General features: G+C 48.5%; 1 protein-coding gene across 4 annotated transcripts in view; it reads left to right on the top strand.

Annotated features, from left to right (window-relative positions):
- Window positions 1-15391: 15391 nt before the first annotated feature.
- ZCCHC7 (zinc finger CCHC-type containing 7) overlaps window positions 15392-25504 on the top strand; it is an 86414-nt gene continuing 76301 nt past the window's right edge. Inside the window, exons 1-4 of one of the 4 annotated variants that reach the window (XM_027723328.2) lie at window positions 15392-15475; window positions 16108-16244; window positions 17617-17738; window positions 19489-20192. In XM_027723328.2, coding sequence (XP_027579129.1) covers window positions 19490-20192 — 703 coding nt within the window. In that variant the 5' untranslated portion in view covers window positions 15392-15475; window positions 16108-16244; window positions 17617-17738; window position 19489. Of the gene's footprint in view, window positions 15512-16107; window positions 16245-17616; window positions 17739-19466; window positions 20193-25504 lie in introns of all 4 variants that reach the window. The other 3 variants (XM_027723329.2, XM_039381697.1, XM_027723330.2) reach the window with 3 other exon arrangements.

Raw genomic sequence — 25504 nt, 5'->3', positions numbered from 1 at the left:
CTGTCTCACTGTCTGGCCCAGCAGAGAGAACACCACCTGTGCTACGACAGTGGCACTCTCCAAAGAAAGGTCTGTCCAAGCCTGAGAAGGGAAGTATGGTTGTACCAGGTGTACAGTAAAGGAAACTACAGGGAAAAGAAAGGAAAACCATCTCTTGCTAGGGAAAGACAGCCTTGGTGGGCATTTGGGGTGGAGGGCAGGGCTTGACATGAGCAAAGATCTGCCAGGTCTATGTGATTAGGGCAAAAAGACCCCACCATAAACTGGGTGATGATCTGTGGAAACTCTCCACTGCTGTTACTTTACCCTTTTATGTCAAATTTTTACCCACTTTTTGCTAAAAGCTCCACCACTTGGGTTCCTGTGAGGCTTCTTGGCCTGCCAGCTCTTCATGGAGAGAGTAACACATTTCACACAGTCTGTGGGACTGCAGAGGAGAAGCTGCAAGAGATAGTTTCTGGCTCTTGCTTACAGTGAGTAAAGGGGGCTCCATGTTAAAAGGAAAAACTAGTAGTTTTGCTAACTACGTAATCCTGTGGCTGGTGACCCGACAGCTCTGGCTGCTGAGGGTTGTCTCTACTGCTTTATCCACAGGAGTGCCACTTAGGCACAGCAGGAATTTCAATGACTGCCATGACTAGGGATTTCAGGAAGGAATGCAGGCATCCTAAAAGACAGCCCCAGCCCAGACTGTCTGTGCCTGTCCCTTGCACCAGTCAGCCCCTAGACTGTCACTAACTGATCATTATGAGAAGAGTGGACGTGTCACCCACCCTGTCCACTCTCATGGCCTCACCAGCAAGGACATTACATGCTCCAGAGAGAGAGAGAATACGAGTGGGACAGCTTGCTCTCCCTTTCCCCCCAACTCACTCAAACCCACACTCCCTAACAAGCTAAGGTCATTAGTACCACAGGAATTTGGCCACAGCCTGGCTCCCCAGCACTCCAGCAGCCATGCAAGCTTCTCCACTAAAGACACCTTACAGAAACACTTCTTCTCTTGTTCCTAATACTGTTGTAGTTGGTTTGTTGTCTTTTTTTCCAAAAGAATACCACTAGTGGGCTTCCTCCACCCATCCAAGCATTCTTAAGAAGCAGTCATAGTGAGACAGCAGACTTGGAATACAGATCCTTGCCCCATACAGGTAGGCCACCCAGATCTCATACTAATCAATTATATCAACATGATGAATCCTGCCTTGCAGATGGATGAAATTTAATCTAACAACTTCATCTGCTCCAGTTTAATACTGCTGGTTTAAAATATAAAAGTCTAACTGTGTACTGCGGTCTTTAATCCAACATTCGGGACTGAGGCCTGAAATTTTAAAACCACACACTAAAAAAAGAAAGGCTTTTCTACTTGTTGTATTTGCTACCTGAATATTGAAAATGATTTTAAAAACAGAGCTGTATATCAGATATAATTTGAAGTAATGAGTGTATTTTTCTAATTTTCCCAATGTTAACCTAACAATCCATTTCCAATATCATGCATAATAATTAATTTGTTTTCTGTACGGTAATAAGATTAACAACTTCACATTTACATGGGGTACAGAGTTATGCTCAAATAAAATAAGTTCTAATGAGAAAAACTGAAAGTGACAGCAAATCAATATTTCACTCAGCAGTCCAGGCTTATGTGTGTTTGTCTATCTTTCCTGTATGTATTTTTGTCAAAGTTCCACTGTAAACAAGATAATTTCTTTCATGTTGGGTTAGCCTGAGTAAACATGTTTAATGAACAACAAATACATTGTAAACATTGAAATAAATCTAAATACCTCAGAAAACATCCAGGAAACTATAGGGTGCTTCAACAGACACAGTATGCTAAAAACGATGCTGCACTGCTTGGACTCCCCACACAGAGCAAGCTGACATCAGGCATGGTGCGATTTCAAACTGATTCTTAAATGCTTTATTTTAAAAGATCCATAGAACACACACACATCTATCAAACAAGCTTCTTTTTGTCCATCAGACTGGGAAATTTGCCTTCTTTTCAGTGAAATATTGAAGCAGCAGCAGAAGTCAGTGAGTTCTAACTAAGCAGAACAAAGATTAGAAAGATTTCTATTTTTTTCTAGAAATGGATATTCATAGAAGAGTCTGAACCTAAATCTCCAGGATTTACCTAACAGTCCTTTTTCCAGGACTACCACTTAAGCCCACACCTCTCAGACACTGCAATAACAAGGTGACGAACACATTTCTGCACAACATATGAGTGAGTCATTTTCCTTGAGCATTTATGTGCGAACACTGAAGGCACCCAGTGGCATGGAAGGAGCCAGGGGTCTCCACCACCTTTCACAGCTGAGGAAGCCAAGGCACTGGCCGCTGTGATATGGGTCAGGAGGCACCTGTAAATCTTGTGCATAAACAACACCCCCTATTACCAGGCAAAGCCCCAACACCTTCCTGAGGCAGGTGTGATGAAGCAGGGCCAGGCCTCCTGACAGAGCATCTCCAGCACAGCTCTGAGCCTGGTCCAGCCTGAACTGCTGGCTGGAGAGCAGTGAAAACGAAGCAGCTATTAATAGTTTGTTTGTATAGTTTCTGGTACATATGTTTCCTCACCTAATTATAGGTGATTCAAGGTTCACTGCCCAACTGAGCACAGCCATCTCTTCCTACAAGATCTTCAGTTGCTGACACCTTCACCAGACTGTAAGACTTTAGGCCAGAATTTTCCACACCATGTATATGACTCAGACTATGGGTTTGCCTTTTAAGGTTTCTGTATCTTTTTGTGTTTGTTTGTTTCAGAAAAAGCTTTGATTAAATGTAATTTTTTTCTCAAGGGTATAACAATCATAGAATCACAGAACATCCTAAGTTGGAAGGGACCCACAAGGATCATCAAAGTCCAGCTCCTGACAATCGTTGCTGTAGTCCTACCACCACTTTTTTTCAGAATTATTTTGCTTCACAGCAGTACTCTTACCATTTTTGCGATGAGAACTTCACATTTTTGGGGCTACAGGACTCCTCTAGGTGACACACCTACCTTTCCCCTTAGAAAGCCATACATGTTTGAGGACACTGCAAACTGCTTGTTCCCATATGATATGCAAACATCAGGAAACTGGCTGCTCAGACTGTCTCCTACTTCTGCCTGGCCCAGCTGTGTGTTGTCTTCACAAGGTCAGTAAGGAGTGTGTTTCAGCCTGATCTGAACAAGGCATTCTGGGAAAGCCTTGCTCTTTAGCCTTGCCTTCAGCTTCTCAGGGAAGGAAGCGAGGTTTAGCAGGCCATCAGAATTTGGGTCCTTTCCAGGATGTGGGACTGTCATGTTCTGAAGACACAGTTAAGCCTGTCTGCCCACTGACAAGTAGCCAGTCTGTCTCTCTCCATCACAGGAGTGGCCTAAGATGTTTTCAGAGACATTTCTTGTCTACTAAATGTGGGGAATTCAACTACACAGACACATTATTTGCTTCCTCCAGCTGCTCCTAGAATCATAAAATCATTTAGGTTGTAAAAGGGAACTGAACAGAGACAACCCCTTCCCATCACCTTGCTCCAGCAGCGCCATGTGAAACCCTTCCCCCTGTGCTCTTCTGGACCACTGTGCTCCTAGGGACATGCAGTACCTGGACAGGCTTTGTTGCTTTGAAGAGATCAGCAATTTTTGCTAATTCCATTGTTGAAACAAGTAGCAGCTCAAGTGGATTCTCAACAGGATGTTGAGCTAGGTATTTACTACTTATGTCTGCAATGGAATTAGCTAAAATTGCAATGTTTAAAAACATCCTCACTTACACCATCATGACCACAACATTCTTGTCCTGGCATCACATCAGCTCAGGAGTGGTGGCAGCCCTGTGCCCCCAGTACCTCCCACCAGCACAGCATACGTCATGGGCTGCCTTCCCATTGCCCTGGCAAAGGGCAGAGAGCTTTGCCTCCCCAGCCACATGCTGCCCTGAGCAGCTGCCTGCTTTGCCTAGACTTACTGTGTCCCTTCACAGGAGACATGGTGCTCTGCTCCCACAGCCTCCCCAGGGATGTGCCCCTCCAGTCTCTACAGCAGAGGCTCCAAGGCAGCCATGACCAGACACAGCACAGACCAGGTCTCATGTGGATGTGTCACTGCCCCAGAAGGCTCCTCTGTGTCCAGAAAACATGCTTGTATGCCAGGTTTTCATGTTCATAATCAGCACAGACACTGGGAATCCAGAGATCTTTGGTGACAAGAGTCAGAGACCGTGTCCAAATAGTGGCGTCTCGACATGAGACCATGGACTGTCCCTCCCACAGCTCTGTGCTGACAGGCAGGAGCTCTCCTGGAAGGTGTCTCCATAGGCTAAGGGAGGGGGAATGAAGCCAGGCTAAGATTGACTGGACACTGTTAACTACACAATTCCTGCTCCATTTTTCCTCCAGAAGGAAAAAGCGAAGGAAGAAGCAGTGAGCTGTGTGGTGGTCTTGTGGTTAATGTTGCTGCATCTGTCCCAGTAGCTGTTGGCGTTGTCAGTGCACCAGATGCTGTCACACTCAGATGTGGCGTGGTTTGGGCTTCTTGGGGTGGTTCTGCCCCTGCACTGGCTGCACTGCCTGTGTTACCCCTATTTACTGCAAATCTTGCACAAGACACCTGGGGCCTGGTCCTGTCCCCAGCCAGCCACCCCCAAAGGCCATTCAAATCAACCATGGCTTCACAAATGCCCAAGGAAATGATGGCCAAGTTCCCCAAGGGGTTGGGGCTTATGTGCCACGGGCTGTGCCACACCTGGGTAAAGGGGGTTTGCACAGGTGTCCCAGCCTGAGCTGCTGTTCCACCTGGGAGTGGTCAGTCCTGAACATCCACAGAAATGGTATTGGGAGCAAGGAGAACCTGAGAGCTCACTTTGCCCTCACAAACTCTCTGCATCGATCTTCTGGTCTGCCCATCCTTGGAACGAGAGGAGCAGCTCTCTGGTGGGATCTTCTTCCCGTGAACAAGCAACACAAAATACGGTGCAGGGAGCAGGTTGTGGAGTTGCATAGATCAGGTACATGCCTTACATCCCTAGCCTGAGCAGAGTGTGTGTCATAGGTCTGAAAAAGAGATGTTGGAATTCTTTCCCGATGTCTCCCCCTCCACCTGTTTCTTCCGGGATGGGACGGGGGGAGCAGGGGCAGGCGGAGCGCTCTTGGGAAACGGGGTTTCCGCGGGGAGAGAGGGGGGAGTGCTTTGTTCGGGGGCTTTTGGGTTTGGTCCGCGGACGGGACAGAGCGGGGAGCCCAATTTCGGCCACCTCCTTTCCTTCTCCTGAGAGGAAGTTTGGTTTTTTTCCCCCACGAGACACCTCGCAGAGGACGAGACGACAGAGAGAGAGAGACTGGCCCATCTCAGAGCGAGGTATTCAGTTTTCGGGACTGCCTGTGGGAGAAAGGACTTCTTCATCCCTGGCTGCAATGCCATCGGCTGCTGGCTGCTGCGGGCACACGTGGCTGCGAGCGGCTGTTGAACTGCCGCGACAGTCCTGCCTTCCCCCCCTGCTCCCCCCTTCTCCCCCCCGGGGAATCGGGGCTTTGTTTTGTTTCTTCTGAAAGTTTTTGATTGCACCATTTGTAGTTTATTCAGATTTTTTTAATAAAAAGCTGGGGTTTTTTCCTTTTCCACACTTCCACCTGAAGTTTCTTAATTTCTACATTGTAATCTTGTTAAACTAAGCCAGTATGTTTCCCTCCCTGGGTGCTGCCTGATAAGGTCTGGGTGTTCTGAAGGACCCCCAACTTGCAACCTCTACATCACCACCCCTCTGATTACTGCCAGCCCTCGGCAGAGGCTCCAGCACCCACCAAGGATGGGAGGGCTGGTCAGGGTCCATCCTCTCACAGCTGCAGCTCCTGGCTTAGGCAGTGCCCAGTGCCACATCTCCAGCTGGCATAGACTGACTCTGCTCCAGATCTGTGCTAATACCCTTGTTTACATATGGCCTGATACACTCTTAATGCTAACAAGTAAATACAGGCCTGCAGTTAGATGTACTACACAATTACACTTGCAAAATAAGAAGGAAAAATAAGCTAGTATTAAACACTGATATGCACATTTTTCTCAAGCACAAGTGACATGTGACAATGTGGATTTGCCTTCTGAGATGTCAGAGTTTAATGAAGTAGGAGAAATCCTGAGGAGAGTAGCACAGGACTTAGATTTCTCCTTATGAGGATTAACTTCATACCCCTGTTTAGGAAAACAAACATTTTCTGCAGCTATCCAGGTTATACAGCTTGGGATAGCCTTTTACCATCACTGCTGTATTATTTTCTCCTTTATTGGCCTGCTCCTGTCGATAGGGCACATATTCATACTTGGACCTGCAGCCCCATGGGTCACAAGGCTCCGAGGTCCTGGCAGTGACAGCCCCCCACATGCATAAGGTCCAGCCTGTCCTTCTTTCTCAAACAAAACAGTTTGCACTGACACCTATGTGTTTTTCTGGACCTAGTGAAGAAGACCTGCAGCCTTGTGGGGTGCAGTAGAGGGGAACCTGTGGCTCTACAGTGGATCACTGTAACTCATGCTCACAGTGAAAGGCTGTCCTGCTTGCGCTTCCTGGACCAAACATGCAAGACAGTGATTTTGCTGAAGCCTCAGGGCATCTGCCTAAGCATTGCTGAAACTACTTGGCTTTGGTCCATTTCCCAGAAGACACTCATTTAGATATTTCATATTAGAAGGTCTTCAACAGCAGAGTGGAGGTGCTGCACACAGATCATCTTCCCCTGCTCCCAACACACCTGAAGTTAGGTACCCCCAGAAGTGCAACATCTGCTCAAAGGACTCCATGGCTGCACACAGCCCAGTGCACTGCACAGACCTGACAGGAGTCATCTGGCTGGAAATCTGGTTGTTGCGTTTCACAGTTAGACTGATGCTCGAGCAAGGAGCTGAGCAGAGTGGGTAGGAAGAGAAACACATTCATTCTGGGGGGAGAAGTGGCTTTTCTGGGGCAACTCCTCTTCAGGCTTCCATGAAACTTCCCTCAGAAGTCCCTGCTTAACTTCAGTCTCCTACAGAAAGTGGAAAATGTTCCATCACTTCCAAATAAACGGGTGAGCCATGGTGGGTGGTATGCACCTACCAGTGGTGAACACCCCAGACTGAAGGTGCTTGTCTGTCAGCACAAGAGACCACAGCAGACTTTCTGCTGACCGTGACAGACTTTGGATAGTGGTTGCAGACAGTGTCAGAGCCCATGAACTAGAGCCCCTGTGCTGACCACGTGGTAAGCTGTCACAGCAGCTGCACTCCCTGCCATCAGCCATTTCTTTGCAAAGGTGGGAATTTAGGAGCACAGTAATGGCCACTTCATAAAGCAATCTCAAAACTTTTCTAACATTGTGTTGTGGCTGTGGCTTGAACACTCTTTCCAAATTTGCTCTTTAACTGTCCCCAGGAGCAAGATCTGTGCTGAAAACCAAGCCCAACTGCCACTGTAATTATTCATACTAGCGAATTATTAGTAAGAATATCATCAATTAGAAATTTCTCCAATAACTAAAGGAACAAAGTCTGCAGCTCTTTTCCCCATATCCCTATCTGCCTCTCTCACCCTATTAAACTCAGTTTCCTCCATTACATCTCCTCTGGCTTTCTGTGTGCAATCTCCTCTTCTCTTCAACTCTCATGTCCCAAGCAGTGATCATTTCACAGTTCCTGCTTCCCCAGCATACCCGACCCATCCTCAGCCCTGCTAACAGCATTGCACAGGAGGCAGCCTGTGGTCTGGCTGGTCCCAGGCTGCCTCCAAGGCAGGAGGCCACACAGACACTTCCTGACCCCATTTTGGAGCCCTGTGACCAGTGAGGACACGAGCCTGCCTCTCTCTTCTCTGCATAGATGTTGTTTTTCATGAAAAGCTTGTGAACAAAATTCCTCTCAAGTTCCTCACCTCTCTGGTGCATTTGACTGGAGCTGGTGATCTATACAGCACAAGCTTCTGGTGGGGTGGAGAGCAGGACAAGGAAGAGGAGCAGGCAAGCACTGATGACGCAGTTCCATAACTCATTCTTTAGGGAAATCCAGCTAAAAACAGTTGGTGGGTTGTTTCCAGGTTTATGTGAAGAGAAGTCAGACCTTTGGCTCCTCTCCTAATTTGACTGCAAACTGGAATACTGGGTGAGCAGGCGGGATGCTCCTATTACCCTGCTAAAGCTCATGGGCTCTTGACACACTCCCAGGCACAGAGAGCAGAGATCCAGGATACAGTTCTGCACAGCCTTAAAGGCCGTTTAGACAACCTCTTGGAACTCCAGTAGGAAAGTTTATTGTGCAGATGCTGAACATCCTCTTGCTCCAACATTCTGTCTATCAGAGACTGGGGTCACAGGACAATTCAGGTTGGAAGGGACCTCAGGAACTCTCTAGACAACCCTCTGCTCACAGTGGAGCCAGCTATGAGACCAGACTAGGACACTGGGCTTTACCCAGCCTGGCCTCGGGAGCTCCCAGTGACAGAGACTGCACCATACAGGTCTCATTTTGCACCAGTATTGACTGCTGATGCAGTGCAAATCCTTGAGACATGGTCTAAGAGCAGAGGGTGGAACAGCTGATTTGCTTCCAAGCAGGTGACTTTCCTGCTCTTCCTTATGTATTTGTGATCAAACCAACCAAATCAAGCAATCTGGAATCCTGGGTGGATCCTCTGTCTTCCCCATCCTCTTCTCTCTCCATATACATTATGTTTAGGCACAGTCATCCTCCCAGAAGGCTCTGCCATACTTACATCACAATTAACGCAGAATAACAAACTTGTAAACTCTGAGCAGATTTGATTTGGAACATGTTGACGTATTTGGCACCAGAAACTGGGTCACTGATTATATTCCCTCTATGCATCTGGTACTTGTTGTTCACTTTCTGCTGCCATGCCAGGAACACAGGTGCTAAAGACTGAACACTATCGCTCTGGATTTAGGAGTCTATACTGCATTTGGTGCACAATGTCTTAAACTTATCTTTCACCTTCTGATAATGCTATTAGGCAGAATTATTCCTTTTTAAGGTGGTGCCTTTTCCCAATAACCCCTCAAAAGGAATGAAATCTTCTAAACAGATCCATGAATAGGCTAGAGGATGAAACAGGGAATTTAATCATAATGCTTGTGCATGGCTTTCAGACTGACATCTGTACATTAAGAATATGTAAAAATACCAATTTCATGCTCTGACAGCTTATTCCGCATTGATGGGGGATAATGGGGATAATGCCATGGGAATGCCAAATGTCAAAGCATTACATAATGCAAAGCATTCACACACTGTCTCCTGGGCCATCACTGGTGGCTCCTTAAGGGAAATTTTCCAGCAAAAGGAGTTAAATAGAGACTGGAAGCTGCCAAAAGAAAATGGAAATCATGAAGTCAGAGCTAAGAACTACTGGCAATGCAGCATCAAGTCTTTGAGTATGTAGTCTTTGCTAGCTCTGAACTATCCTTTTGCTTCTGTCAAAGACGAAATTCCCATTTCAGAAGCTGCAGAGAGGCCCAAAATGGTTTCCAATGGAGAACCTGAACATTCTTCCCACCATTATCCTCTTTTAAATAACTTATTTCTGGAAATTGTGGATGGCCAGAAGGGCAGATTCTCCCCTTGATCACAGAACCCTCAGCCCACGGGACAGCAGCAGAAGTGGTGTTCTCTAGCAGTGGCTGTCTCAGGGGCAAGGGGAGTAAATGGGAAGCTATCTCCTCCCTTCAGTGGAGAAGGGATGTTGCAGGTTTTGCCCTTAAAATGCTGAGGGTTCTCAGCTGATGGAATTTGGAGAGAGGCAAAACACTGTTCCAATTATTTTGCTTATTTAGTGAGAAAATCAGGGTGATCAAGGAAAGGAAATATGGTCTATATGGGAAAAAGAAAATAGGGTCAATATGTTGTAAAATCCATTCTGTCCTTCAGCAACTATGCCCTACCAAACAGCACCAGCAGCACTTGGATCTAGAGCCTGGGCAGTTATCTGTTCTGCCAGAGAAGGCAGGTGAGCACAAAGGACACACTTCAGTGTCATCACTGCACAGCATCCCTCAGTGCCTAACCTACATCTCCATCACCCTACACAGACACTCCATGCAGCTCCCTTATGCAGCTCCGTCTTTCCCCTCCTTTCGCCATCTCCCTCTGCTTCCCAGCTGCTTCTCACTCCCTGTGGCTTTTTCCCAGGTTTCTATCTGTCAGTGCCTCTGGGCCTCTGCCCTGTCTCACCCTGGTTCTTCCCACTGTCAGCCTTTGTGGCTTCAACTTCATGGCATCCTTCCCTTCCCTCAACCCGTGCCCCCCACTCCCCACATGCTCTTCTGGTCCTCCACAGACTTGAGCGGCTGAAACTGTAATTAACAAGCTTTGAAGCACTGTAGAGCTGGCTCTAAGGAGCTAAATAATTACACTCCCTTCCCTCTCCCGCTGCTCGGTTTGAAGCAGCAAAGTGGAGCACTGGGAAGAGGAGGAGTGGATCAGGTGAGGGGTGAGAATTTAATTAACTTCTGAAGTGCTCCTGTCCCTGCCGCGGACAGCTGAGGATGATGATGGGCTGGGGCTCAGGAGCTTGCATAGGTCCAAACATGGTGTGATGACCAATGTCCCCATGGTCTGTGCCCAGACCCGGTGGCTCTGCGTTCAGCACTGGCGATTATTTTTAAGCCATTTCAGTGGAAGTCTGTTGAAAGTGCCATTCCTGTGACCTAGGCAATTCAGTTTGCTGATGCTGAAATGGGAGTAAAGGTGGGAAAATGGCAACTGCAGTGGCAAATGTCAGCCACCTCTTCTGTCCTGGTTCAGTTGTTCCTCATCGCATCACCCACCTCTGTGCAGCCTCTTGCCGCCTCCTTGCCCAGCATTTCCTGAACCGTTTCAGCCCTTCTGCAGATGCCACCCCTCCAGTTCCGTGTGAGGCCAGTGCAGAGGATGCTGCCTGATCCTGCCTGGCACAGTGGGGCAGGTCCACTTTTGAGCTTCAAGGAGAAAGAGTGGTTCCTCATATCAAAGTTTACTTATTTTACTGGATCAGGACAGACAAGAATGGTGTTCACATGCCCAGACACACAACACAAAAAACCACCATCAGTTACAGCTTCTAGATGAAAACAGTGTGATTGTCAGGAAACAGCCTGTGAAGGTCAGAGGAGCTTCCCTGGGCACAGGTAACCAGAAGCAGTTACAGTCCACCTCATTCCACAAGTGCAGAGAAAAACACAGTTTGACAAGATTGCTAAGTTAGGCTCTTAAAAAGAAAGAGATCATTGCCTGCACACATTTAGTTGACCTACTTGCATGCCTACGTCCTTCAATCACATCCTCATGTTGTTCCACAGTAGAAGAATCATCACACAATGTTTCCACCATGGCTGGGACTCCTGTGACTTTTCTTAGTGACACTCTTGGACAGCGTGGATCCTTCCAGCTGTGAATTCTCCAAGGAAAGCCAGATGAAGCTGCAGGAAAGCTCTTGAAGGCCATTTCACCTCACAGGGTTGGTATCTTGCAAAGTTAGGGGCAACAGGAGCCAGCACCCTGGCACAGACATTTTATTAACGTGTAATGCTGCTGAGGCTTGTTCTAGATTCTTTCGTGCTGTTTCCTTCAGCACTCAGAAACACACTTTAGAAAGGAGCAAAGGGTCCTTTCAGGGTCCTTTCTGATGACTACCCATCCTAGCGACAGAGCCCCCGAGGCCCCCTCGGTGCTGGGAGAACTGAGGAGGCTGAAGGCCCCTCTGGTAAGCAGCACCACGCTCACAGAAAGGCTGTGCATTCTGGGGTGCCACCTGCCGGCACCGGGACCCTAAACTCACAGGTTACATCTCGGGGAAATTTCCCTCTTCCTTCCTTTTTTTTTTTTTTTTTAACCACGGACAGGTTGCGGTGGAAGAACAACGATCTTCACCGGACTCCTGCAGGGCTGCAGGAGACCGAGACTGTCCCCAGGCAGTGGAAGCTGCTGCAAAGCCCCCTGTCCCTGCAACCCACACAGGGCTCTCCCCGGGCTCCCGCGGGCCCTTTCGTTCTTGCTGGGTTTGTGCAGCCATTTGGCCTCCCTGCACAGGGAAGGCAGACAGGGAGAGGAAGGGCACTGTAGGGCTGCCAGGCAGCGTCGACGGGCGTGGAGAATGGATGCTCCTTCCCTTGCACTGGCACTGTCACTTTTGGTGGGTCTGGGCAAACGGCAGCGGGAAGATGGTACCGTGGCGGCCAGAACACCTCCGACTCCTCCCGCGCCCTTCCGCAGGGCAGCCCGCTGCCTGGAGCCGAGTGCGGAGGGTGCCGGTGCCGCAGGCACAGCTTCGGCAGCCTGGGCTGCGCCGCGCTGTCCTCGCAAAAGGCACTTGGAGCGCACGGTGTCAGGTCGGCAGGAGAGAGGGTTGTTCTCAACCCCACTGCTCCCCGCAGCCATGGGGCCCGGTTCTGGGATGCAGGAAGGTGCCTTCTGCCACCTCGAACAGCTCAGAAAGCTGTGGGGTGTGGAGGAAGAGGGGGCGTTCTCCGGGGACGGAGTGCAGCCCCCCCAGCTGAGCTGAGCACAGCCAGGGATGTGGCTCACTACCCGCAGGAGGATGCCACCGCTTCGCCTTTCTCGTGTGAGCACCAGAACCTCAGGCTCTGTGCCGAGCTCCTCTCTCACGAGTGAGTCACCAGAGCACCAAAGATGGGATATTTAGGGGAGGAGGGGAGCAGTTTGGGCTGGACTCAGGTGCGTGGCAGGTAGAGCTTATCACTCCTCTCGAGAAACGGCTCTCAGAAGCAAAGGCAGCAGCAGGACTCAACTGGCTTGAGAAAGAGAGGATTGTAAGGGAGAAAACGTCGGTAGCTGAGGATCACACCTGAGCCACTCTGCATGGAACACAGGCACCTCCGCCTGCTCCTGTGCAGCAGCAAAGCGCCCTGCGGCACGGCTGGGCTGCAGCGCTGCCGCTCCCTCCCCGGGCGGATCAGTTGGTGTCCCTGGAGATGCAGCGGCTCCGGGCAGTGGGAAAGAGCAGGAGTCCCTGGGACAGCTGACCCGCGCAGGACGCCTCAGGGGAGACGCTGACTTTCCGCCATGACGCCACCAAAAAACCCACTTCCTTTCAAGGGCAAATATGGCAAGAATGAGTTCTTGCAAGTGTAAAATACCACTGTAGTCAGTGTTAAATCCAAACGCTCTAATCCTTCTTCTGCTGGTTTTATACACAAAAATTTTGTTTCTTAGAAATGCTCTGAGGAAAGGTACCTGACCTTCCCCAGACATGTGTTTTACACCATTTCAGTAGCTCCCTGGCAGGGGCTGATGGGGCAGGGCCTACTGGCTACTGCTCACCTCACCACTCCAGCAAGCAGCAGGGCAGCCCCAACGGTGGGCCTCGGGCACTTGCCTGGGGACAGGGACAGGCAAAGGCCATGGCAGCGTGGCAGACTGAAGAGAGGTGTCAGGGTCAGGAATCTGGGGAATTAGGGTCAGACACAGCCCCGGGTCCAGGCAGTCCATGAGTATCCTCAGGGTTCTGACAGTTGCATAACATTCTGGAGTTCCAGCTCATCTTTAATCATCTTAACAGCATATGTTTTACCACAATTATTTGTATGATATATTTGAGAAGGTTTTGTAACATCCGGAGGCATTGCTTTGAAAGGTGTCATACTGTGGCCAGTACCAGGCATCACAGCTATGCCAGGTTCTACTTGCTCTCTGCTAGAAGATAAAACCTTTCTTCTTGTTGGTCAGTTTTGCTCACTTCCTTCTGGACCCAGAGCCTAGAGGATCAAAGAAACACATCATTTCACCCTTCAAGAGGCACTTTTTCAGCCCACACATACACACCTGTGCTAGTGTTCCCAGAGGCAAATCACAGGCTGTAATTACATGCCGGTAAAGTTGAAAATAGAGTACTAGCGCTGCATTAAGGAAACCCCCGAAGTCTGAAATACCTACAAAAAATGAGATGGAAAATGAAAGCTCTGGGCTCAGCAGACACGGCAGCACACACGTGTTTGTCTGCACAGGCAGCCCCGCCAGCCTCGGGGGAGCACGGCAGAACAGAGGGGGAGCTCTGCAGCTGCAGGGAGACCAGGCACTGCTATCCCAGGTGCAGCCTCCCCCAGCTCCCTGCATCCTCTCACTCATCCCTGCTCACCTCTCCTGCTCCTTGGAGGCTCTGACTGACTCTGCTGCTACCTGCTGCAGCTCATTCCACCTGTTAAGATCACAAAGGCAGAAGCGCACCATGCACACCCCTATACGACACCATTTGGCAATATTAAATAAGATGTCTGTTTACCTGCGTGAGGGGCCCTTTCTGATGCATGCACGTATTTACATGGAGGTCCCAGAGCTGGCTAGAGGAGCTGTGTCTGGAAGGACAGCAGCTGGAGGGAGGCAGTGCATCCCTGCTGCGCAGGCACATGTCAACAAGGGCAGTCACCACTGATCATAAAGGTGGTTCCCAGCATCAGAGTGGTGTACCGGAGAGACTAGGACCTCTGGGAGCTCACTGGTAAGAGACAGTGAGTGCAGACATGTCTGGGCAGGGCCACTGGGAACAGTGAGGCAGCCATGGCTGCTGGGCACACAGGTCCAGCCAGGACTTCCATGGTGTGTGTATGCCTGTATGTACCTGCATGTGCATGCACGTGTCCATATGATGCTCCCAGAGCTGGAGCATCTCTGCTATGAAGACAGGCTGAGATAGTTGGGGGTGTTCAGCCTAGAGAAGAGAAGGCTCTGGGGGATCTTAGAGTCCCTTCCGGTGCCTAAAGGGCCTCCAAAAATGCTGGAGAGGGACTTTGGATAAGGGCCTGGAGTGACAGGACAGGGGAGATGGCTTCCCACTGCCAGAGGGCAGGATTAGATGGGATATTGGGAAGAAATCCTTCCCTGTGAGGCCCTGGCACAGGTTGCCCAGAGAAGCTGTGGCTGCCCCCTCCCTGGAAGTGTCCAAGGCCAGGTTGGACGGGGCTTGTAGCAACCTGGTCTAGTGGAAGGTGTCCCTGCCCACGGCAGGGGGGTGGCACTGGAAGGGTTGTAAGGTCCCTTCCCACGCCGTCTCCTCCCGGATCACGCTGCCTGCGGTGCACGGCACGGCGCGGACTCAGTCCCCGCCGCACATGGAGCCGCGGTCCTGGCACAGGACCCGGGCAGCGGCTGGACTGTGCTGTCGGGCGAGGCGCAGACCAAACCCCGAGGCTTGCAGCACCCCTGGGAACCGCCGTCCCCGAGCACCCAATCCTCGGCAAACTGTCCCCAAAGCCGCGCCCCCCAAACCACTCCCTGGGCGGGGCCGGAGTGCGGGGGCGGGGCCGGAGCGCGGGGGCGGGGCCGGAGTGCGGGGGCGGGGCGGGCGGGGGCAGAATGCGGGGGCGGGGCCGGACGCACGTGGCCGGGGGCGGGGCCAGTGCGGGGCCACTTCCTGCTCGGCGGGTCCCGGCGCGGTCGGAGCCGAGGGAATGCGTCCCAGGTGAGTCCCGGCATCGGCACCGAGCGAGGGAGTCCCGGGACCGGGTGAGTCCCAGTACGGACTATCGGCACTGACACTGAGTGAGTCTTGGCAGTCAGTGAGTCCCGGTACCCGGCAGTGAGCACCGTCACGCTGGCCCCGCCACCGCCTGGCCCCCCGTCCGTCCCGATGGACCCTACTCCCCGAGGCCCCGGCCTCGGGGCCCCCCACGCCTCAGCGGCCTCGGCTCAGGCCCTCCCCGCCGCTCTGGGCCGGCCAGGCGGCCTCTGCCCGGGCATGGTGTCCCTGTATTTCTGGCGGCAGCGTGTCCCGGTGACTCCGGCGTGTCGCGGTCCCTCCGTCAGTCCCGGAAACGAGCCCCGGTTCCGAGCAGCCCCGGAGCTCCGCAGGAGGAGGTCGATACCCGCATGGCACGGCGTGTGCCCGGATCAGCGCCCCGCATCCTCCCTCGGCCGCTCCCGATGCTCGGGAGCGCATCCCCTCCCCCCGGAATCTCCATGCCTTTCCCTCGGGATCTCCATTCCTGATTTGTCCCGCCCACCAGACCAAATCCAGCCTTAGGATCCGAGGACAAGCAAGTCTCTGTTACTCTTAAACACAATTTGGAAAATGGCTGAAGGGAGAAAAATCTTCTTAAAGGATCGAAATAAACTTGGAATGTTTTGGTTTTTTCCAGCGTTCGAGTGTGGAAGAGATATTCCTGTGGTCTCTTGAAGGCATAGCTGTCACCTGACCTCTTCTCCAAAGCTTTTCCTCTCTATTTGCACTGCATTTAAAGAAAGTCCAGAACAGTCACGTCTCCTCAAACACACGGTAAATCGGCACAAGGATGGGGTTTGTTTCTCATGGTTTAGCCAAAAATCACCATTAGATCATGAAAAATGAGGGCAGGGGCCCCAACCTGCCTCCCAACACTTTTCAATGTTCCACTATGAGGGCTTTTCTACTCCCCAGAGGCAGACGCAGGTGACTGGTGGCCGCACATCTCACCTGCAGCAGTGGAGGAGGGTTGTGCACAGGAAACAAGGGGTTGGCAGGGAGGGTTGAGATATGTGTACAGGAATGACATGAGAAGGACTGCCCTGGGCATCTTACTGCAAAGCCTTTCTGCAGGTATAGGACATCTCAGTGTCCAAACCGTCTTTGGGATTTTGACTGAGAGAGTCACTGCCTGCGCGCAGCTGGAAAACTGCTGTGGATGTTCTGATTAACTTGTTTGTGCTGTTCCTCCCTTCCCACTGCCTGGTGCTGCTGCCAGCCCCTGCTGCTGCATCAAGTGCGGGACATCAGGGTTTTAATGGGCCAGACAAAAAGTGCTGGCAAGCAGGGTTTGAAAAAGACTCCTGCCATTGCTAACTGCAGCCATTGGCAGTTTTGTTTGGAAATGGTTAAAAGGAGTTCAGATGTCTTTGAGTTTTTAATTTTAACATCATTAGGCCTTTCCCTGAGCTGTCCTTACTTAGGGGCTACCAGAGAGGCAGTCAGGTGCTTTTGAGAAAGATTGTGCTCTGGGTTCATGTAGGAGTGGGATTCCTCTTGAAAGCATGGAGTTCTCCTGTGGCCAGAGGTTTGAAGTTTGGGGGTTTTTTTAAAAGTTAGTCAGTTAAGTTCCAAAGTAGGATGTGTCAGTGTGTTGTTGCTCTCCCTGCAGCCTGTCCTACCTATCAAATCATGTAAGACTGTGCAGGACCAATATTTTTTATGTGATTTTCACACTCAGACATGAGTGGTGTCTTTGTGATATTCCATTTGGTAGTGAGATAGATGTGGCACCTAAGGACATGGTTCGGTGGTGATCATGGCTGGGGGAATGGTGGGACTCAATGACCTTAGGGGTCTTTTCCAACCAAAACATTTCTGTGGAAAGGGATGATTGCCCATAGTCTTTGGCAAAAGGGAATCTGAGTTCCAGTCAGGTCTTTCTCTGGATATCAGTATGAAGCCAGTGAGAGACTGCTTCACTGTGGCAATCTGAAAAACAGCACAACTTTGTCTGCTGAGCTCCTCTTCCCTTCTTAGAGGCTGTGTTTGTGTCTGCTTTGATGCCAGATCCCTGACACGGCTGTTTCTCACTCCTAAAGAGGTGGCATGTGGCTGCAGCCTGAGTGTGAGGATGCTGACCAGTGGAACTGAGCTTCTTCATACCATGTTGCAGTGCTTAAATTGGATGTTTCTTGTTTCCCAGTGGCCTGCTGTACGTGCTGAGCAAGAGGAAGAGCCCTTCATCATCCCAGTCACGTGTGGACCTGAGAGGAGAAGGAGGAGGAGCCATTGTTTGACCTGAGCTTCTGGGGAGGATAGATCAAAGTGAGTGTAGTGCTTGCTGCCTGTCCATGCTGTTGGCTGTGCTGTGAAGTGTCTGTGAGTCAGCTCCTCAGATGCTTGAGAACCATCAGTCTTGTCCAGCTGCATACTTTCAGCAATGGTCACTACTTACTTTATCTACTGGGTAACGAGGGAAGGAAGGAGTGCTTGTATTCAGTTGACTTTTTGAGTATCACTAACAATGGTTAATTTCTTATATTACTGAAACTCTCTTTTCTCATGCCCCATAACTACAGGTTAATCTTATGAACATGCTTGATTAGAGTTTTATTCTCGCCCCATGGATGATCTGTTTGAAAAGGTGACCTCATGTGAAGTTGAGAAAAATACTGAAGTTTAGGGGCTTCATTTAGTCTGTCAGATGCTTTTCTGTCTATTTTTTTCTAACTACAACTGTTCAGGTGACCAGTGTTTAACTTTTTCTTCCTATCTACAGCCTCCAAAGCTAAGTAGTGCTGTAGAGTAGGTTTATTTCATCTATTATCACCTCATTCTTTCATATTTTATTTAGCCTATTAGGTGTTGCATTTACCTAGGAACCTGGGTGAGAAAAGCAGAGCCTTCACAGAAAGAGCCTTTGGGTTCTTTAAATACCATCACACAAATTGCTTCTATACAGAGCTGACAAATCTGAATTTTTGTACATGCTTATGAGTATGTGTATTCAAATATTGCCATGGAACTTTCTTCCACAACCAGAAAACTGAAATCGATCTAACAGTTTTCATGTCTAAAAAAAGCTTGTTGTCTTCCCTGGGAGTAACTGTAACACAGAAATACAGACAGACTTTTCAGAGGAAGCATTTCCTCTGCTTTGTGCATCATGTGGTCATGTACATGAAGTAAGGTATTCTCTGAATGAGGCAGAGTGACTTTAGGATGTCTCTGTATTGCCTGTCTTCCTTGACAGAAAGCAGGTAATGAACTTTGTACACCCTCGCCCTTGGGCAGGGACCACAGGATAGCTGAGGTAGGAAGGAGCCTCTGGCATTTTCAGCCCTCTCACTCAAAGCAGGGTGACATGGAACAGTTTTCTCAGGGCCATGTCCTGCTGAAGTCTGAACATTCTTGAGGAGGGAGGCTCTGCAGCTTTTCTGGGCAACATAGTTAGGTTTAAGTGAAATTCCCTGTATTTTCTTATTTGTGTCCGTTGCCTCTCATCTTGTTGCTGGATGCTACTTGGGAGAGCCTAGCTCTGTCATGTTTACTCACCCCACCCCAGGTATTTATGGACAAGGATAGATCCCCCTGAGCCTCCTCTTCCTGAGGAGGAGCAGTCCCAGGTCTCTCAGCCTCGCCTCCCATGACAGATGCTCCAATCCCTTAATTATTTTAGTGGCCCTCTGTCACACTTGCTCCAGTACATCTGTCTGTATCGGAGAGTCCAAGCTGTACACAGCACTGCAGGTGTGGCCCTGTGAGCAGAGGGATGACCTCCCTCACATGGGAGCACAGAGCACATTAAATGCCACATGTATTAAGCCAGAGTAGTTGAGCTGAAGTAGTAATTACAGTTAAGCAAATACACCCTTAAGTAGCTTTCTGCTGTTATGGATTTGAGCACAGATTGCTGTTAAATCTTCTCTGTGTGATGTTCTGTCTACAGAGCTCTATGACTCACCTGAACAATTCCAAGTAGACTAGAGGTATCATTTGAAGGACTGTTCTGGTCATATGACCCTTCTGATAGAACCTTTTGGCTTTTTGTAGACACAGACTCTTTACTTTCCAGAATGTTCACTGGGTATGACGACGCTGAGGATTCTGAAGCGTACGAAGATGAACTTTATCACGAGGAGTCATCCAGTGAGCAGAGTGTTGATAGTGAGGTGGAGTTCCATCTCTATAGCCAGATCCACTATTCCCAGAATCTTGGAGAAATCAGCATGCTGGGAATTGACAAAGAAGCTGGTGTTGCAGAAGTTATGGGTCATAGTTCAGCTCTAACTGAGAAACAGGATGAAGACAAGAAACCTGTTTCTTGTCAGGATGAAGAATTCACTGATGGTGGTGCTCAGCTTTCAGATGATGCTGAGATAATTGTCCTATCTGACACACCAGATGAAGTCAGCATCTACAAAAGCAAAGCAAAGAAGTCAAGAAGCTTTTCAGCTCAAGATAAAACACACATCCACCCTGTATCTTCCACACCAAGTCATGCCAGAGCTGCTGGATATAATGCCCTGTGTCCCCCTGGATCAGGTGTGGGCATGCCAAGGCAGAGGAAAAAAGCTGTTGGGAGGCCTGGCCCAATCCATTCTGCTGGAGCTGAGTCCACCCACGACGTGTTGGTAATAGATGACAGCTCAGAGGAGGCGAGCTTGATCTCTGACAGTGATAATGTCGAGAGCTGGATGCTTTTGGGAGCTGGTGCAGATGACAGGGATGGAGACATCATTTTGAACCTTGAGGGCTGCGCCACTCCTGCCAGTGAAGGTTAGTGATTTTTTTTGGCTTGTTTGTTCTTCTGTGTGAGGGACAATTTCTCTGTGACGATGCTGATGTCAGTGTTTGAAAAGAAAGATAAACAGAAAGCAAACTGGAGTGTGTGATGATGGATGCAATGCTGTGGTGAATGAAATGGCCATTATTTGTACCATTTCAATACCTTTATTTCAGCAGCATGACATATGAAAGGAAAGACAGCATTTTTGCTGGTAGAAATTTAGAAGTAATAGCAGAGTGGCTTGTATTGTGAACTTTCCAACCTTCCTGTGTATTTTGTATTCTTAAGAGCGTATAAAAAGTTCATATGTGCTAGACCAGAGACCTTGCAACTTGGGACAGGGATGAGTGGTAACAGGAGGGGGCAAGGGGCAGAGGGAGACCTGAGTGTTTCCCCTGCCTGAATTCAGCAGGTAACTGTCCCCTCAGGAGTCTGGTAGTTTGGGCTGTTGATCTGAAATTGAGTGTAATTTCTTATGTGGACTGTAAGCTAAATAATTCAGAGAGATCCCTCCCCAGCCACTGAGGCTAACCTCTAACATTTTGGTGTTTTACAAAATACTCTTCCACATTACAGGGAAGAAAGTCAGTAAACGTGTCAATGCGACAGAGTGTAGGTATTGTATTTGTAATAACCATGCAGTGTGATACACACCATGTCACTAGCAACTGAAAACTCTGTTAGATGATCAGCCAGCATCTTTTCTTGCCTACCGGTTTCCTGGAGCACAAAGATCATTCCCAGGAACAGCGTCCCCTGCCAGGCTGAGGGAAACCACGACCCGATCAGGGGCTGGAGAAAGAAATGAAAGTTTATTCATAAAGTAAAGTAGACCATACTTTAAAAGAAGTTAAAAAAAAAAAGTACGCCATAATTTTACTTAGTGCACATGTAAATGAGGCAGTTTGGAGTGAAATGGAATGTTCAGCGATGCTGACACCAGTGGAGTTTTTTGTTGGGGTGTCTGTAAATAGTCCTGCTGTTCATGTACTGCTGCTGAGCTGTTTGAGAGGAGAGAGCTGAGGAATGCTCTTTGCCTTCTTTTCAGGTGAAACACATGTTTGATAACCTTCTGCTAGAGCTGTGTGTGTTATTCCATAGCTAAGCACACTGTTGTGCGTTCGGTCACCATGCCAGGACCCCTGGCAGCCACACTGTGCTTGAAATTTATGTAGTTTTTCCTCTCTGTAAATCTTTAAAATGCAGTTTCTAAGAATTTCTTTGTGGGTGTGCCAGTGCTCACTGAGGGGAGGCTGTTAAAAACAGCACAGGAGGTTGGTTCCAAGGGACAGTTTTGCTAACTTACAGCATGTTTTTGTGACAAACCTCGTATTGTTTCTGATTTGTAGATCTGTTCATGGATGTTGGCAGTAAGCAAGCCACACCCAGAGCAGTCAACAGGAGCAGGATTTCCCCATGCTGTATGAACGGGTCACGCTATCCAGAACCAAAATTGTTTCATTGAGGGTCGGCAATGTGAACAGTTTTTGAGATGTTTGAGTGGGAAGTCAAAGACAGCCACACGAGGCTCATAAATGCACCCGCTCTTTTCCTATTCTGGTTTTTATTTTCAACCCTAGGCCAGAAGCCTTTCCAAACCCCTCCAGATTCTGGTGGATGGGATCCAGGTAGCTCCAGTGCGTGGAAGTTTGGTTCAGCTGCTCCTTTTCTAATACATACAGTGATGGGGATGCAAAGATGTAGGCTTAGAACAAATTGTGTTGTAGATATGTGTGTGTAATGAAAAGCCAAAAGAGCATCAAAATAGCTGTTAGGGAAGAAAAGCCATAAATCTTCCTAATGTACAGTAACCCTATTTGTTTATTGAGCTTGTGCAGCACTGTATCTCCCGTCGTATAGACTACAATAAATAATATAGATTGTATTATATAACTGGTCTTGTGGAAGATGCCCCTGCCAATGGCAGAGGCTTGGAACAAGATGATCTTTAAGGTCCCTTCCCATTCAGGGATTGTGTGATTCTATAAGTGACTTCTTTGCTGAAACATGAACATAAAAATTTAGTGTTCAAAGGAATGCATTTTAAAAATATGTGTGTTGACAAACTATCCTCTCAAAGATAATCTCTGCTAATTCATTTAAATTGTTTTGAGACATGCACAGTTCTGTTTTCAGGGTTTCTAAAGAAATGAGATCAGGTGTTTTGGTGATGACATAGTATGTTAATTACAATTTTAGGGCCTGTGGTGTCAGTAGGGGTGGTTGTAATGTATAGGGACTGGTGAGGCCTTGCCTTTCCCTTCTCCCCGAGAACTACCTGTGACTGTACATGGGACAGACCTCCCATAACAGTGTCATGGTGTGTCCAGTGTCCAGTTTGCTTCCTGTGAAAAAAGGAACTGAAATGTGGACAGTCCTCTGACTGTGAAAGCAGCCGGTTGTGTCAGTTATTCGATGAGTCTGTTTTCATGTCTGAGTTCCTGGCAGAGATGCTGAGCCTCCACTGGAGTCCAAAACAACTCTTCAAGGAAAGGAATTCAGTATACCTCCTAATTCTGTTCACTCCTCTACTCCTTGTTTGCCTGACCTGCTCTTGTTTAACAGCCTTATTATTTTTAATATTCACTGTAAACAGATAATGCTGTCTTGATGCCTCCAGTACACAGAGAGTCTTTTCCTCATGCAACCTTCCAGATCCAGTCACCAGCGTCTGCTGTGATGGAAGGAGATGTCCCTTTGCCATGGCACATGAGCTCTGGGCCCTTCTGGCAGATCAGGGTTCACTCTTTGTTCCTCAGCTGCCATCCTGCAGATTACAGCCAGTCCATGAGCACCAGTGTTCTGTGCAGAGATGTGAGCCTTCCTTCACCTCTCCGACCTGCTTCCCTGTGGCTCTAGGTGCCTTCCACATTTTATTTTTGTTTGTCTAATACCACACTAAGCCACAGTCTATTTGTGCCTGTATTTCTGTGAAATGCATGGTTTCTCTGCCAAAAGGCAGGTACCAGTTTGTTTCCACCTGGCTGCCAGTGGGCTTCCTAGCGTGGCTTTCAGAAAAGTGTGGGACAATGCTGCTGGTTGCTCTGCTTAAAGGGTCCTATCAGCTTCACGTGGTGTTTCAAAAATGGATAATCCAGCAAATCTAGATCTTTGGTATTATTTACCCCTCTTTTTTTTTTAAGTTTTAAGTCCAGAAGAAAGTGTGTAAAGACAATCATGACAAACTGTGCTGTGCACTAAATGTAGATAATTAATTTTCAGTGTCAGAGAGTTTCCAGGTCTTTGGAGGAGGGCTCTTCCCCCCACCCCTTCCTTCCGCTTTGCAGTAAGAGTTTATAAGATAAGAACGTTAATCTCCTGTAGTTGGAAGTCTTTCATCCATTTCTTCATTAAAACCTTCCTTTTAACATATTTCTTCCCCTACAAATAGCTGCAATCCTAATCTCAACTTCTTCTTTTTTTTTTTTTTTTTTTTTTTTTTTTTTTTTTTTTTTTTTTTTTTTTTTTTTTTTTTTTTTTTTTTTTTTTTTTTTTTTGGAAAGGCAGTTTTCAGAGCTGCAGCATTGATGTCCAGCCACTAAGGGGTACAAAACCCAATTTATCTTCTCCCTGTTTTATCCTTTGCCCACTTGGCCCCTTCCTCAGGGACCAGGGGTGAGTGTGATCCAATTCTGGGCTTGGCAGGTTTGTAGTGTGTGGCTGTTTTTAAATCCAAAGTACACCTGCAAAACGAAAAAGAGAACAAAGAAGTGCGTTTGAACATTTAGTGAATAAAACCATGAAAACATGCCTAAAATGAAAAAAAATTAACTGGAATCCATTTTGTTTCTGCCTCTTCCCTAAAAAATCATGTAGGAAGGAGTTCTCTGTTCAGCAGCAGTAACCACAGCTTCTGGAATCAGAATGGAAATAGCAGTCTCTGACAAATTTGGCTTGTTTTTTTATTTCTGTCAAAAAGAAAGTGCCCTTTGTGAACTATCAGTGTTTTAAATGGCTTCTTAATTTTATCTTAACACTGTATGACACTGCAGAAACCATTAAAAAATCTGACCATATCTGTATTTCTTTTCTCTCTGTGCTGTTATTCAAAGTGTATTTTTAAACAGTGAAAAGATGTAAGCTTATTTCTAAAATGACAACTAAGTACAGGGAATTGTGCCTTTCTTCTTTAACTTTCCCTCGACAGCTGGTTTTGAATGGTGACCTTTGCGCAACACAGTGTATTGCATGTTTTTGTTCTGCAGTCTTGTGATTTGTAGTAACAACTTACTTTTTCCTTCAAAAATGTCTACAAGAAATTTTTCACAGGCCACAGAAGAGCTCTGTAAAGAGCCACACTTCCCTCTGGTTGCTGGATGCCCAAGTTGTGGAATTGGTGGATTCAGTCTCAGCCAAAGTTGCTTTCAGAAGTAAAAAGATTTCTTTGTGACAATCAGTTAAACAATCAAAAGATCTTTGTTACTAATACCTAATGGTGTTTGCTGCATTTCTTAAAAGCAGCAGGACTTTCTGGTGTGGTCAGTGTACCAGTTTCAGTGTCAACAAAGCTCCAAAAGGAGGGGTTATGCCCCAGCAGCTTTGTGGTGTCTTAGCTGGCTGTCGCAGGCCACTGCTCCAGAGGCCACTCGCAGTGGCCATGGCCATGTGCCCATTCAAGGAGTGGCCTCAGGCCCGTGTGACACTGCCTGGAGCAGGGCATCGTCTCATGGGGGGCCCAACGTGGGCACCAGGCAGCCCCAGGAGCCAGCTGATGGAAAAGCACACAGGAAGGATGTCTTAGTGTGAAATCAGTGGTTTTTCTGGAAGCAGCCTGCGCTGCAACCTGTGTTCACATGGGCTGGTCAGCCGTGCATGTGGAAGTGCCATCCATTGCCTCAGTGAGACTGGGGACAGAAGGGCTTCCAGAGGAGGGTGGGAGCTCATGGTCCTTGGTGTGCTGCCCAGGCTGTGCCCGTCTCACACTGGCACAGATCTCCTCTCTCATCTCCCCTCCTCAGCACAGCCCTTGGGGCTGGGGCTCGATCCCTGTCAGGGGGATAGATGGACAGACAGATGGATAGAGTGGTGCCAGGTCACACTGCTGCATGTGAAGCAGAGTCCAATTTTTGTGTGTATGAGCTGCTGAACCCCTTTATGGGTTTGTGTCCCCCAGAACTGCACCCTGCTGAGCACTGTGATTTGGGGGTTTTCCTATGATTTGGTGAGTTTTCTTCTCGCTCGCCTTTGCTGGAACCCTGCCGTCATGGAAATGTGGTAGGAGTGGTTTGTGCATGAGTTCCTGCAGCAGAAAACCCCCTGGAGCAGGAATCAGCAGTGGGAATCCACCTACCCCTTGGAAGAT

Source organism: Pipra filicauda, unplaced genomic scaffold (assembly GCF_003945595.2).
Source record: "Pipra filicauda isolate LSUMZ 115617 unplaced genomic scaffold, ASM394559v2 scaffold236_size1216567_pilon, whole genome shotgun sequence".
Taxonomy (NCBI): Eukaryota; Metazoa; Chordata; class Aves; order Passeriformes; family Pipridae; genus Pipra; species Pipra filicauda.
The sequence above is the reverse complement of the archived record's forward strand: the minus strand, read 5'-3'. Positions and strand labels throughout refer to the sequence as shown.